General features: G+C 39.4%; 2 protein-coding genes across 2 annotated transcripts; both read right to left on the bottom strand.

Moving 5' to 3' along the window:
• Positions 1–2,375: 2,375 nt before the first annotated feature.
• Positions 2,376–9,725, bottom strand: sephs3 (selenophosphate synthetase 3). Its single transcript, XM_046870034.1, has 8 exons — positions 9,327–9,725; positions 8,195–8,298; positions 7,443–7,550; positions 6,174–6,328; positions 5,230–5,320; positions 5,020–5,119; positions 4,192–4,404; positions 2,376–4,084 (listed from the first exon to the last, which is right to left on the bottom strand). Exons 1-8 carry the CDS (start codon positions 9,613–9,615, stop codon positions 3,792–3,794), a joined length of 1,353 nt encoding a protein of 450 aa, XP_046725990.1. The 5' UTR covers positions 9,616–9,725; the 3' UTR covers positions 2,376–3,791.
• Positions 9,726–10,320: 595 nt separating this feature from the next.
• Positions 10,321–12,700, bottom strand: ssr4 (signal sequence receptor, delta). The gene is made up of 6 exons (XM_046869729.1): positions 12,552–12,700; positions 12,129–12,247; positions 11,150–11,224; positions 10,975–11,064; positions 10,770–10,835; positions 10,321–10,656 (listed from the first exon to the last, which is right to left on the bottom strand). Exons 1-6 carry the CDS (start codon positions 12,601–12,603, stop codon positions 10,552–10,554), a joined length of 507 nt encoding a protein of 168 aa, XP_046725685.1. The 5' UTR covers positions 12,604–12,700; the 3' UTR covers positions 10,321–10,551.
• Positions 12,701–12,850: the final 150 nt, after the last annotated feature.

Consider the following 12,850-nt stretch of genomic DNA (forward strand, 5'->3'; position numbering starts at 1 on the left):
TGTCATTTGTACTCATCCTCCTAGGCCTTTCAGCACAGTCAACCGAATGATGCCATTGTTTCCTTCAAGAGCCTTGGTATCCACAGAGAAGCTTGAGAATGGTTTGCTTCCTACCTACAAGGTCGCTCATACAAAGTAACATATTGTGGGTCCATGTCTGCCCCACACAGACTCTCCACTGGTGTTCCACAAGGCTCAGTACTTGGTCCCCTCTTTTTCTCCCTCTATACCCACTCTCTTGGTGAAGTCATATCCTTACATGGGTTTTCTTACCACTGCTATGCTGATGACACTCCACCTCTTCTTCTCTTTTTCTCCCTCAGATACCACAGCTTCCGCTCGGATCTCGGCATGCTTGGGGACATATTTTTGTGTAAGAGTGCTCATCAACTAAAACTTAACCCCAGCAAAACCGAACTGCTGGTCATCCCAGGTGGTTCATCTCCAGGTCAGGATCTCAGAATAACTCTTCAAACTCTCTGCTCTCCACTTCAATCACTGCTCACAACCTTGGGATAACTATGGACTATGAACTGTCCTTCTCCTCACATTGCTAATGTGGCTCGTTCTTGTTGAATAATATGCTAAAACATTCAAAAGATTCAACCATTTCTGTCCACACAGGCTGCTCAGGTGCTTGTTCAATCTCTTGTCATTTCAAAACTGGACTGCTGCAACTATGCTGGCAGGTCTTCCTCTGAATGCTATTTGTCCACTGCAAATGATCCAAAGTTGCCCAAGTTCTCCCACACCACCCCACAGCTGCGCTCCCTCCACTGGCTTCCAAGACCTCAGAGACCTCATCACACCTCACAATCCACTACGCTGCCTGTGATCCTCCAGCACTGCTCGACTGGTACCACCTTCTTTTAGGGTATGAGGTAAGTATTCTTCAAGGCTCTTCTCTGTTCTGGCACCAAGGTGGTGGATTGAACTTCCCCTAGATGTCTGAACAGCAGAGACCCTGGCTATCTTCAAGCGACTGGTGAAGATCTACCTTTTCTTGAAGCACTTAAACTAACACTTTCCAAGTTTGCTTTGTAAAAAAATTACAAAGCAATTTTTACAAATTATTGTTGACTGATTTATCTTCAGTTTGTAATTTAGTGTACCATTGTAGATTTATTCATTGATAGAGACCCAAAGCACTTTTGTACGTCGCTCAGGACAAGGCCTTCTGCTAAATGCCACAAATGTAAATGCAAATGACACAGAGGTCTCCTTGGACTTCATGAATAGATTGGATGACTTGCAGTATCTCTTCTTCTGCTATGGTTGACAAACTTGACAACAAAGGAGTGGGGTATTCCTGGCTGTGTAGGCAGGTAGTTATTGTGTATTGTGTAGGTATTGTTGAGGAAGAAATGTTTTTTCAAAAGAAAAATTTAACTTGTAGGCCTGAATGACAAGTGTCATGTCTGGAGCAAACCAGGCACCACTCATCACCAATACCATCGCTACAGTGAAACATGATTTTCAGCAGAAGGAACTGGGAGACTAGTCAGGTTCGAGGATAAGATGAATGCAGCAATGTGCAGAGACATCCTTTATGAAAACCTGCTTCAGAAAGCTCTGGACCTCAGACTGTAGTGACTGTTCATTTTCCAACAGGACAATAGCCCTAAGCACAGAGTCAAAATAACAAAGAAGTGGCTACAGGACAACTCTGTGAATGTCCTCGAGTGGCCCAGCCAGAGCCCAGACCCGAATGAACATCTCAGGAGAGATCTGAAAATGGCTGTGAACCGACGCTCCGCTTCCAACCTGATAGAGCTTGAAAGGTTCACTGCAAAGAAGAATGGGAGAAACTGCCCAAAATAGGTGTACAAAGTATTAAGCAAAGGCTGTAAATACTTATGTGAATGTGATTTTTTTGTAGAACTTTGAGGAAACTAATGAATTTTGGAATAAGGCTGTAAAATAGATAAAATGTGTAAAAAGTGTGAATACCTTTTTTGTTTTGGTAAACATTTTATTTTAAATATTTCTGATTGACTGTTTCACAATAATATGTATGTATGCATGTATATACATATGCATATAAAGAAGACAAAGACAAAAGCACTAATAACACTGTGTGTAAATATATAGACAATTAAGATACTGTACAATATTTTACAGCCAGCCCTGACAGCTATAAGTACTAGTTCTCTGCGACATTGTCATCATTTTAAGCTTATAAGGTAATAAAGACATGCAGACATGGGTTAGTTCTGGTGTCCGGAAACACTACACGTGTGCTGGAAACCATGATCACTTACGCCTTGCGCTCTGCTGCCACCTGGTGGTAAACACAGCACAATTACACTTCTAGCACAGGTCGTACTGACAATCCTTAATAAATAACCGAGTCAGAATAAAAAAGACGGAGACCATTTTCACAAACTCCTTTATATGTTTTATTGTCTTAAGATGACATGTAAATCAAGACAACACCCGAGTCAGCTGAACAGAGTAAGTAGACCAGGTCACACCCTTCCTTACAAATAACATCAACTTCTCCCATCCCCATTGGCTGGGGTTTAACGGGAAACGCATCATGATCAGGAAGAGTGCGTGCTTCTGATCCACTGCAGCCATTCAGCTGATGCTTCTGGGACTCTTACTTAACCCACAAGACCAAAGAGAGCTGCTCAATCCTCTCTCCGATACATAGGGAGGAGTCAGACATCCAATTTCCCATTGATCACAATGAGAATGCTATAGCGCAGAGACTACTGGAGTTACATACACCTCAGCATGAAAGGAAAAACAGGCGTGCCTTAACTCTAAGCATCACAAAACCAGGTCCTGAAAGCTACTGCAGCCCAAATACATCCTAAAAGGGTTGCACCATTACTGTAACTCGGATGTGAAATCCCCAGTACTAACCCCAGTATAGATACACAGCGCATGATCAAATGCAAAACGTTTCACAAATTAATGTTAACAGACGCATTCCAGAGTCCTAAACGAATGTAAACATCTAACAAACATTCGGCCCGTCCTTTTAGACCACTAAGCAACGACATGAGAAAATCAAGCAGATCAAAGCTAAACCGATGGCACCAAAGAAATCAGTGAATAAACCTTCCCTAATTAGTCGATTGCATTCAAACCTATGACACAAATGCAAATTATAGAATTAAATACAAAATAAGTTAAATATGCCCATACTAAATATTATTTTCAGCAATTTGTTTGGCTTAATTCGATTGTATTTCAATTCCCCCAAGGTTTGCTGAAAGAATGTATTCAAATGGATCTAAGTGGCGTTGATTGTCATAAAAATTGCATTTGATTGAAAAGGGTCTGGACTTTTCACATAAAAATGCCAATTGTTGAACTAAATGCAAAAGTGAACATCCTTTTCAGCAAAATTATACCCAGGGGCCAAAAAAGAAAAGAACATTTACAATGAATGGATTGACAGAGTAAAGTGGATGAAAAAATAAAATAAAAATAAAGAGCAAGCTATCCATTCCACCTCCCACCACATTAAAAGAAAATTTTTGGTCTGTTGCTCTCAACCCATCGGCTGAACAGGGAGATGAAATGAAAAGCAAAGTGAATGCACAAATCCCCTCTCTCAAACCCCGACTCACACACACACACCGTTTCACTCACTCTCACCACACACACACACACACACACACACACACACACCTCAATCATATTAGCACACATTTTCAAAGCACACACCCTTCAGGACTCACATAACCAGAGTTGCAACACACAGAGAGAGGTGAAATGTACAAAGCACAAAGAACAACAACGAATGTTCCTAATACACGGATGTGTTAGAGGCTGTGTCACTGTGCCAGGCCGGCCTGAGCTTCAGCAGGGCTGCTGCTGGTGTTGGTAGTGGTGTTGGTAGGGGTGGTGACGATGTTGGTGCTCTCCTGCGTGTTGCCGGCTGCGAGACCACGATACGGCACCTCAATGATGCGCGGCTTGTCGATGATGCGTGCGCAGCGGCTGCCCTTCTCCACAATTCCAATTATCCACGCCTGTTGTCCGTCACCCAGTGAGCTGGTCCGACTCGCCTTCATCTCAGCGCAGAAGCGTGCTGCCTGCTCCCGCGGCAGACAGATCAGCAAACCACCTGAGAGAAATGCAAAAAAAAAAAAAAAAAAAAAAAGGCTGTTAAGAGTATAGACTACTTTATTAGATGCATCTTAAAAGGTACATTTTTCAGTCTCCAGCCCTGACCTGAGGTCTCGGACGAGGTGCCGTGCAAAAGGCCAAACAGGTTTCCCCCAGCTTTGCTGACCGCAGCCATCTTGGCGAGGATAGGCAGGTTGTGGATAACAAAGGCCACTTCGTTGCGCTGCTGCTTGGCCAGGTTTCGTGCATGCCCGATGATCCCAAACCCGGTGATGTCAGTGGCAGCATGTGCATTGAACTTGTGCATTAAAGCAGCAGCTAAATTAAAAAATTATCAGTAAAAATTTGTGCTTTTAGCTGAGTGACCTAGTAGCTGTCAGCTGTAATTAGGAAAAATAATTTGATCTGAAGCAGTTGTAGAATGCACTGCACTGCACATCTTGGCTCCAACACATTTAATTCTGCGCAGTCTTTTAATTAACCGCTGGGCGTGTTAGAAACATTAAATGAGCAGTTCCAGGCTAAATTCCAATTACACTACAGAGAACCGTGCAAAAATGTAAATAATTACACAAGGACTGTGTGTCTTGTAAATACAGCAATCGTGCTGTTTGTTTTAAAGTAACCAACAACAAAGATCAAAGACCATGATCAGTAACGTCTTTTTTTTGCTGAACATTTCAGCATGGAATCTAGAAATATTTATGAAAGACCAAATAAATAGATCATAGATTTGATGAACTTAACATTCTGCACTATAAATACACCTAAAAACACCTCCCTCTAACAAGTATCTACAACTAAGCTCATAAAAAGTCTTTTTGTACATTATCTATTTTACTGTAGGGAAGTAGCAGTGGGCTTTATTCTGGTCAAACGCTGTACATATGCATTAGGCTGAAAACGAGTTACAATAATTCTCAGGCATATTACCAGTGCGGTTTAGCGTAGCCATGTTGAGCATGGCCTCCTGATATGCATGCTCTACCTCCTCCTTTGAAATCACCAACTTGATCTTGTTCCATTTTTCTGGCTGAGGGAAATAAAAACAGGACAATTAGATAAAAAATCTGAGAGCAAAACCATCCACAAAATGCTTCCACAGACAATTTCATAATGTGTACAGGTGAACAAAGCTCTTACTATGTTTAGCCACTGGTGAGCGTTGACGGCTACTTGGGTTCCAAGAGGTTTAGTCAGAACGAGAACATCGCCTGGTACAGCCCCATCTGGCCTGTGTTTAATATATATATAGAGAGAGAAAAAGAGACAGCATTGTTATCAAGGGTATTTCTAATACCATCAATTGGCTTGCATTATATTCAGGAGAGGCATAGTAACACAGTTCTTTTTGTATTGCATTTACATTTCCGAGGTAGAGTGTTCTCATTCAAAAGGCAGCATAAAACGGTTTGTCTAACGTAAAACATTTGAAGGAATCGACAGCGCGATTGCACGTACGCCCCTCAGATTGGTTGCTTTCGAGCTAATATTTTTGTAACAGTTTTGGAAATGTGGCCTATTGATAAAAGAATTTACCAGAAGTCTTTCTTGTGGCTGAACTTAGCCAACACAGGGTGAGGCAACAGGAAGTGTGTATTACTCATGTAGTAGCATCAATAAAATCCCAGCTTGGTTTGTCAGCTCACTCTCTACTTATAAATTCTAACACAGGGAGACAGTGGTGTTTTTCAGAAGGAAAAATATCTTCAAACGGCCCCTGACCTAAATATCAAAGAGTTTCATATCGTTTTCAGATAATAAACTAGAAGAAAAATTTGGTTACCAAAAAAAAAAAATAAAATAAATAAAAAAAAAATTGTTGAAAATGTTAAAACTAATTACAGGTTTTTTTTTTTCTATCAGACACCCTATTAATAAATCAATACATCATCCTGAAACAAACGTCAAAATGTAAACACTTCATCGTTCTCCTTAGTGTGAAAGGAAAGGAAATGCACCAGATCAGGTATCTAGTTCTCCAGTGCAGAAGACTTTTAATCTACTCTACTAATAGCTTGCTTTATTAATCCACACAAATATGAACTATTTCAATATATAAGCTTTATTTCAGTAAAAACACTCACATGATGAAATCAGTAGGCTGGCACACTACTGTGGCTACGCCCCCTATAATGATCCAAGGGTTCACGACTGTCTGTCCACCTGTCACCGATGTCCCGCCCTCTTCAGCTGCGTCACGGAAACCTTTCATCATTAAGGGCATCGCCTGCTCTCTCTCCTGTTGCAAAATAAGTTCAAAAACAGATTTTCCACTGCACTTTACTCAGTCATGCTCACTGTTTAACTCTGTAAGAGGACACGGTGTTAAAAAAGTGCTTCTCTGTCATAAAAATAGGTCAAATTAAACGCATAAAATATATTTCTGGGGAATTAAAATTTTATGGGGCCCATTTATATTCTTTAAAAGCAAAAAAGTCTTGTGTTCGGGCTCTAAATAGGTTAATACTCTGTTGCACTGTACAGTATCAAAAGTTAGCACACGTGGATGGATTTAACTGAAGCTGACAATCAGTTTGTGGCTAGAGTCAGAGGTTGACTTTTGTTCTTCATGGAACACTGGACAGTTGGATCAGCTTGCAAAATCACCAGGCCTCAACCCCACAGCAAACTTGTGGAATCAGCAAATGAAACAAGCAAACTCTACCTCAAAGTTATTCCCACCCATGTGTGCAATCTGTTGCTGAATAAAAATGCACACTACTCTATATAATCTGGGGACAAATATAATATACAGTGGAGCCTGATTGACTATTCATATTAGTTCATTTCAGTTTCATTTGTATATAAATAAAAAAAAAGGATATGATTGCACGGCTTGTGACTAGTATATAATCCTAATTATAATAATGATCATTTTTAATGGAAAGATGTAGAACCAAAATATACTTTTGTATCAATTCCCCATATGTTAATCACCATAAACAACCTATTACCATTAGACTTTCATTATTTCACTATTATTATGAAGGTGAAAAATTAGACAGCTGTAAATGGTGGTTTGAAAGTATTTTTGTAGATACAACAGGATGTGATGATTGCACATGCAAGCACCTGCTGAGTCATGGGATTAACTGAAACACAGCTGACACCACAGGTCTTTCCTTTTTTCAAATATTGTACCATGATGATTAATAATTGTAAAATGACACAGGTGGCTGTATAGCAAAGATTAACATAGTACCATCCAGTGTTATCTTAGGGTGCCTAACGCACTACATAGTGGAAATTTATTTTGCATTTGCAAATAAGCTCTGTGCAAAAGCATTAGGCAAAGCATCCTGGTTTCCACACACTGTGTGGTAAAGACGGTTTGTGCGTGTTAGAGGGCCCACCTTCTCGCTCATCCTCTGACTGACACTCAGCAGCATCAGCATGTTGTCACAGTCAGTAATTCCCATAGCGTACAGATCGCTCAACACATTTGCACATGCTATACGACCCTGTAAAAGAACATTAACATTACTACATTAATGTCATGTACCACGTTTGGTGCACATCATAAAGCATGGAGTTACAACGTTAGCTTTTTTGCAGCAAATCAAAGATTCAGCTTTGAATTTATTTGTGACTCGTATCGAAGCAGGGTTTGATTACTGTACAGTTTTTCTTACACATTTCTTTTTTTAAACCCAGCTAACTAGATTTAAATGCAACAGTTTGTGAATATAGATTTTACTGTAGCACTCGAATACAGTGCATCCCTATAAAAAAAAAAAAAAGCTGTCGGTCCATTCGATCTCTGTACCAGTATTGTGAACTGGTGTGAATTGTTTGCTCAACAGTGGACTTACATCCCTCCAGTTTCCCCATCACCCTGCTCACCAGCAGTTAAACCCAAGTCACGATACTCTACATACAGAAACCCAACAGTGTCCTGACTAATGTTATAAATGACTTGTGGCAATAAAATCATTTTTTGTTTTATGATGATGACGACACTCTGATTTCAGTTCTGCTGGCTAAGGAGTGAGAAAAGCTTTGCCTAAGTAGGCAGTACATTGTTAATAGATGACTTAGGAGAACTTGCATAACTGATCACACACTGCAAAAAGCGCTGATTTCTAGTTAGTTATGCAACACTTACCATCATATAGGGATCTTCAACTAATGGATAGAAGAAATCTGTTGTTTGGATCAGGGACAAACCTCCATGTCTCAAAGGAATGACACAAGAATCCATCCCAATGCCTACAACATAAACAGGATTTTGCATGAAATTGAGTGTTTGCTGTAGAGATTTCAGGCACCGTGTCAATTTTTGAATGAAAGGTTTGGACATGATCAAAAGTCAACGTTTTTTTCTGACAAGCTGCAAACAGTAACACCAGCTGATTCGCCTGTATAAAGCAGACTGATGCAGCTGAGTGATGATTAATTGATTCTGCCATGGGGTTTCATTCAGGTGTGAGGGATCATTCCAGTTGTTACAAACAGGAACAGCCAGACTGGGCAGTTTTCCCGCTCGAACAAGATTCCCCTGCTTCCGTACATATATCAATCGCAGAAATGAGTTCCAGTGTAATCTGAAGTACAAAAGTTAACCTTTTAAAAAGACTGAACTGCAAATAATCAGCCTGCATGTGTGTGACTTTAACATGTTATTCCATTCCCAGGACATCTGCAAAGATTTACTTTTTTTCATTAAAAGACCACAAAACAATGCCTCTAACTTTATTCCACATTCACATGACACTTCAATCTACAAATGAACAAATAACTAAATGATACTGAAAAACTAATACAAATTGTGACCCAATAAACATGTGAAACGTTTTGGATTTCAAGTTAAGAGACAGATATTTTTCAATCACTCCATTATGAAGAAAATAAGCAAATAAAACCATATTATTTTTAGAATGTAGGTAGATTTGTAAGTAATCAGAAATACTTTATTTTTTAATTTAAATATAAATTAAAATGTATGATGAACACATCCCACATCCTGGAGATGTGACCTGCTGCACATGTGGGCTTTGACATTACAGAATAGACAATACAACAGTGACAGCAGACTCGATTGCTTTTTAGCGTCACCTCTGCAGCGTGGTCTTTTAATTTAGGAAGTAAACAGTAAACGAGAAGAATAAAAAGCATAAACAAATATTATTTTGTGTTATTTAGAGAAGCTACACAACGGTTGTGTTCCCTCACTAATATTAGCCTGTTAGCGACACGCACACTTCCAGTTGAGCGCAATGGCATGGAGCCTGACTCACCTAGCCGGGGACCCTGCGGGACCGGAGCCAGCTGGCCGAACTCTGAAGTCTCGTCCCCAGCTTCGGTCCCAGTCCCGGTCCCGTCCTGTCCCGGCTGAGCCTCGGTTTCCAGTCCCTGCAGGAGTTTGAGCAGTGTCTCCTGCGGGACTTTGCACCCTCACCCTTTCATATCGGAAAAGGCCGTGAGGCGAAAATTGCGTTCCAAGCCATGGCTTTCTGGAGCCTGGTAGCCGGGAGGGTAAAAGGCCGAGTATCCAGCCGAATAGGCCGATGGTGGCGAACCTGACATGGCCAGCTCTCGCGGTTATTCGCCTCTCATTCAAACGGCAAAATACCAAATCGGCGCGAACCTGGAAGCAACGCTTCCTACAAGGAAGTGAATATGGAAGATGTAGAATCGGTTGCAGCATATCGGCTGTTGTGCACATGGTTGAAACCCAAATAGCATTCTATTAGTGACCTAGTGCACTACGTAGGACGTAGAAACCATTATATTTCCCCCCTATCTAGAGCACTTATATACAGACTAAGTAGGCATTTGGGATTGAGTCAGAAATCGTTCATGGTTGCTACCACTTCAAGCTTGAGACAGGTACTTAACATGCAATTACGTTTTTTTATTTTAACAAATCATCATTCATTAATATTCACCACAAATTTCAATTATCTTGCTAATTATCTGTTAGAAAAAAAAATACTCTTACCAATTAAAACAATTTGTACTGTTCGATATTTTCCGATCCGTCCTTTGTTTTTAAAATGGTATGGTCCATTAATTTCTGACGAAAAAATAATTATAATTGAATTAAAAATATTTATATACAGATGGACCATGAGCAATATAAATATTGTATATTTATATTCTTGTACATTTCAAATCAGAAACTAAAAGCATTATGCAACAGCAGTATGATTCTTTTTTTTCGATGAAAATAAATGGACCATACAATTTTACCACAAGGTTGTGTGCTGGAAAAAATAGATTCTGACACCATTAAAAATGTTTCGTTTTATTCAATGAATTTCATTGACAAGCAGACATTCCAAAAGCCAGAATGTGTCCTCAGAACATCAAGTACACATGTAATAACACACATTATTACTCAGGCTTCTCCCAACTGTGGCAAAAAACAATCTCTTAACAGGACCTAATATTTAAGACTTGAGTATGGCGTATGTTTACATGACATGAGCTGCTTTTTAATAATTTTAGCACTTGAGATATTTATGCCTGAATTGAACTTTTAGTGATGTATGCGAAATAGTACAGAACAATGCCGACAACAGCTGCCAAGACCTCAGAGGACACCCAAGGACCACTCCAAGCACCCTAAAATAAATACAAAAAGGTAGAGAATAAATTAAAAAGAAATGACAATTCTGAAATTGAATTCATACAATCAATACAGCTATTCTAGTACTTTGTAGTACCATGTTACTCACCCTGTGGTCTACATTGACAGAAAACAATGGCTTGATGCCTTCGACATCTTCATTGTTTCTCTGAGCCTGAAATAAGTCAAAGTTGGTCATGAGTGCCACTTATGAAACTGGAGGCCTTGTATGTTCCTTTTGCAACTCTATTCAGCATAAAAAAGCACTCATGTATTTGATATTTTGAAGAAAGTTTCTAATCAATTTGCCACACCTTACGCAGCATGCTGTAAGCCTCCTCATCGAAGAACTTCACTTGATATGTCCCTGAGCTGGCTTGTTTGTGGGGAACACTCCAAGAAACCTGCAAGCAATACAATTATTAATTTTGAGTGCAGCAGTCACATTTGAATGTTTTTTTATGTTAACATTAATATTGTATTATATACCTGATATTTTCCAACATCCTGACCTCTGGTCACAGGAAACTGTTTGCCATTAACATCAGCATACAGGGCAACACTCTTTAAAAAAGAAAAGAAAAAAAAGAAAAAGAAAAAGAGAAATAGGTTCTGGTTAACCCTCAGTGTAATGCAGGAATATTTAATTAACTTTGTAGTAAAAATAAACAGCAGATTTTATATTCCTTATTTGTTTAAGAAAAAAAACCCAATTATAACCAGAATCGCCTTTATTGCCAAGTAACAGACGTTTTATGTACAAGAGATTTGTCATGGTGTGCTGGTACTATAGAAATGTAAAAGCTAGGAAAATAAATAAATTAAGTAATAAATTAAGACATTGACTGTACAATTAGTGCAGGGTATGTAAAAGTGAGGCAGAGCAAATTATTCGATTTTCCAAATACGTCCAAAGATTTAGGGGGTGTATTGTAGTAGTTTTAGTTTTTGCGTTAATGTAATGCATATTAAATAATAATAATAATAATATTAATATTAATAACAATATTAATAATAATAATTACAAAAAATAATGGCTTAAGCTGTGGCTCTAACAAAATTATATTATACAAAAGTATATCTCTAACCCTATCCTGTCTGGAATGGAAGCTTGTTTTTGTAAAAGTCTCCTGTCAGTTATTTTATAGTCTACAGTCCACTGTAGATCCTAGAGGATGGTTAGAGTCTCCCACTTCAAGATCTAATCTTGGGGGTAGGGTTGGGGGAGGATAATCTTTTGCATCGTAAAAGGTATGTACAAACAATCAGGCCCAATAAAGGGTCTGGTTTTAGCCCTGAATCATGTACAACCCTGCTAGGTTTAGTCACAACATTTATAAACCTAAACCTGATATTTCTTTCCCACAATGAAGAGCTTCATCCTGACTAACTGTCTTCCCTCTGTCATCCTGCTGAGCAATAGTTGTGTGTACAGGTTGTTTGTGAAGCTGATTACAATTTTTTATACCTGTACGTCATTTCCACATGTCAGGCTCAGCTCAACAATGAAGACTGTCTCGGTGGAGATCAATGCATCACCTGTGGTGTATGATGAGGTGGAGATCACCGGCTCTGTACAAGTGTCAGCTGGATGGAGAGAAACATTTTTTTAAACATTAGTCATTTATCCAATTTATAGAGGACCCCAGATACAGCAAATTCAATCATTACCAATCAAGCAACCCTACTCTAATCATTAAACCTGTTTATTTAAAGGTCAGAAACAAATATTTACTACTAATTAGACATTACATGGGCTTTACAGCACACAACAGCACAGTACACATGCAATATATTATAAAGTCCTATAATATAAAACATGTATCACCCTGGCTGGTTGAAAACCCTGTCTAAACAGCGCACTGGTCACAAATACACACAAAATATTCACCTGCACAAAGAGTCAGACAAAGAGCCAACACAAATGTAATTATTCGCCTCATTTTTGCTTCTTAGTTGATCCCGAGAACCCAAACGCCAGCAACTTCTTACAGGAAGGAAAAGCCTGAGGATCAACCAATGAAATACACACAGACACGTCATGTTTACGTGAAGGGAGTAAAGCCGGTTTGGAGAGCGCCCTCAGGCGGAACCCGCCGCTACTGCACATCCACTCATACTTTCTAACCATCACGAGCATGATCCTTTCCAACATCCTCTGACTATGAGCTCTGACTAGACATGATCGCG

This window comes from Silurus meridionalis, chromosome 16 (assembly GCF_014805685.1).
Source record: "Silurus meridionalis isolate SWU-2019-XX chromosome 16, ASM1480568v1, whole genome shotgun sequence".
Classification (NCBI taxonomy): domain Eukaryota; kingdom Metazoa; phylum Chordata; class Actinopteri; order Siluriformes; family Siluridae; genus Silurus; species Silurus meridionalis.

Coding starts and splice junctions, on each gene's coding strand:
- ssr4 (XM_046869729.1), bottom strand. CDS start 12,603: ATGAGGCGAATAATTACATTTGTGTTGGCTCTTTGTCTGACTCTTTGT. Junction 12,248..12,551: donor TTGTCTGACTCTTTGTGCAG/GTGAATATTTTG, acceptor CTCTCCATCCAG/CTGACACTTGTACAGAGCCG. Junction 10,836..10,974: donor CTTACAGCATGCTGCGTAAG/GTGTGGCAAATT, acceptor GACTTATTTCAG/GCTCAGAGAAACAATGAAGA.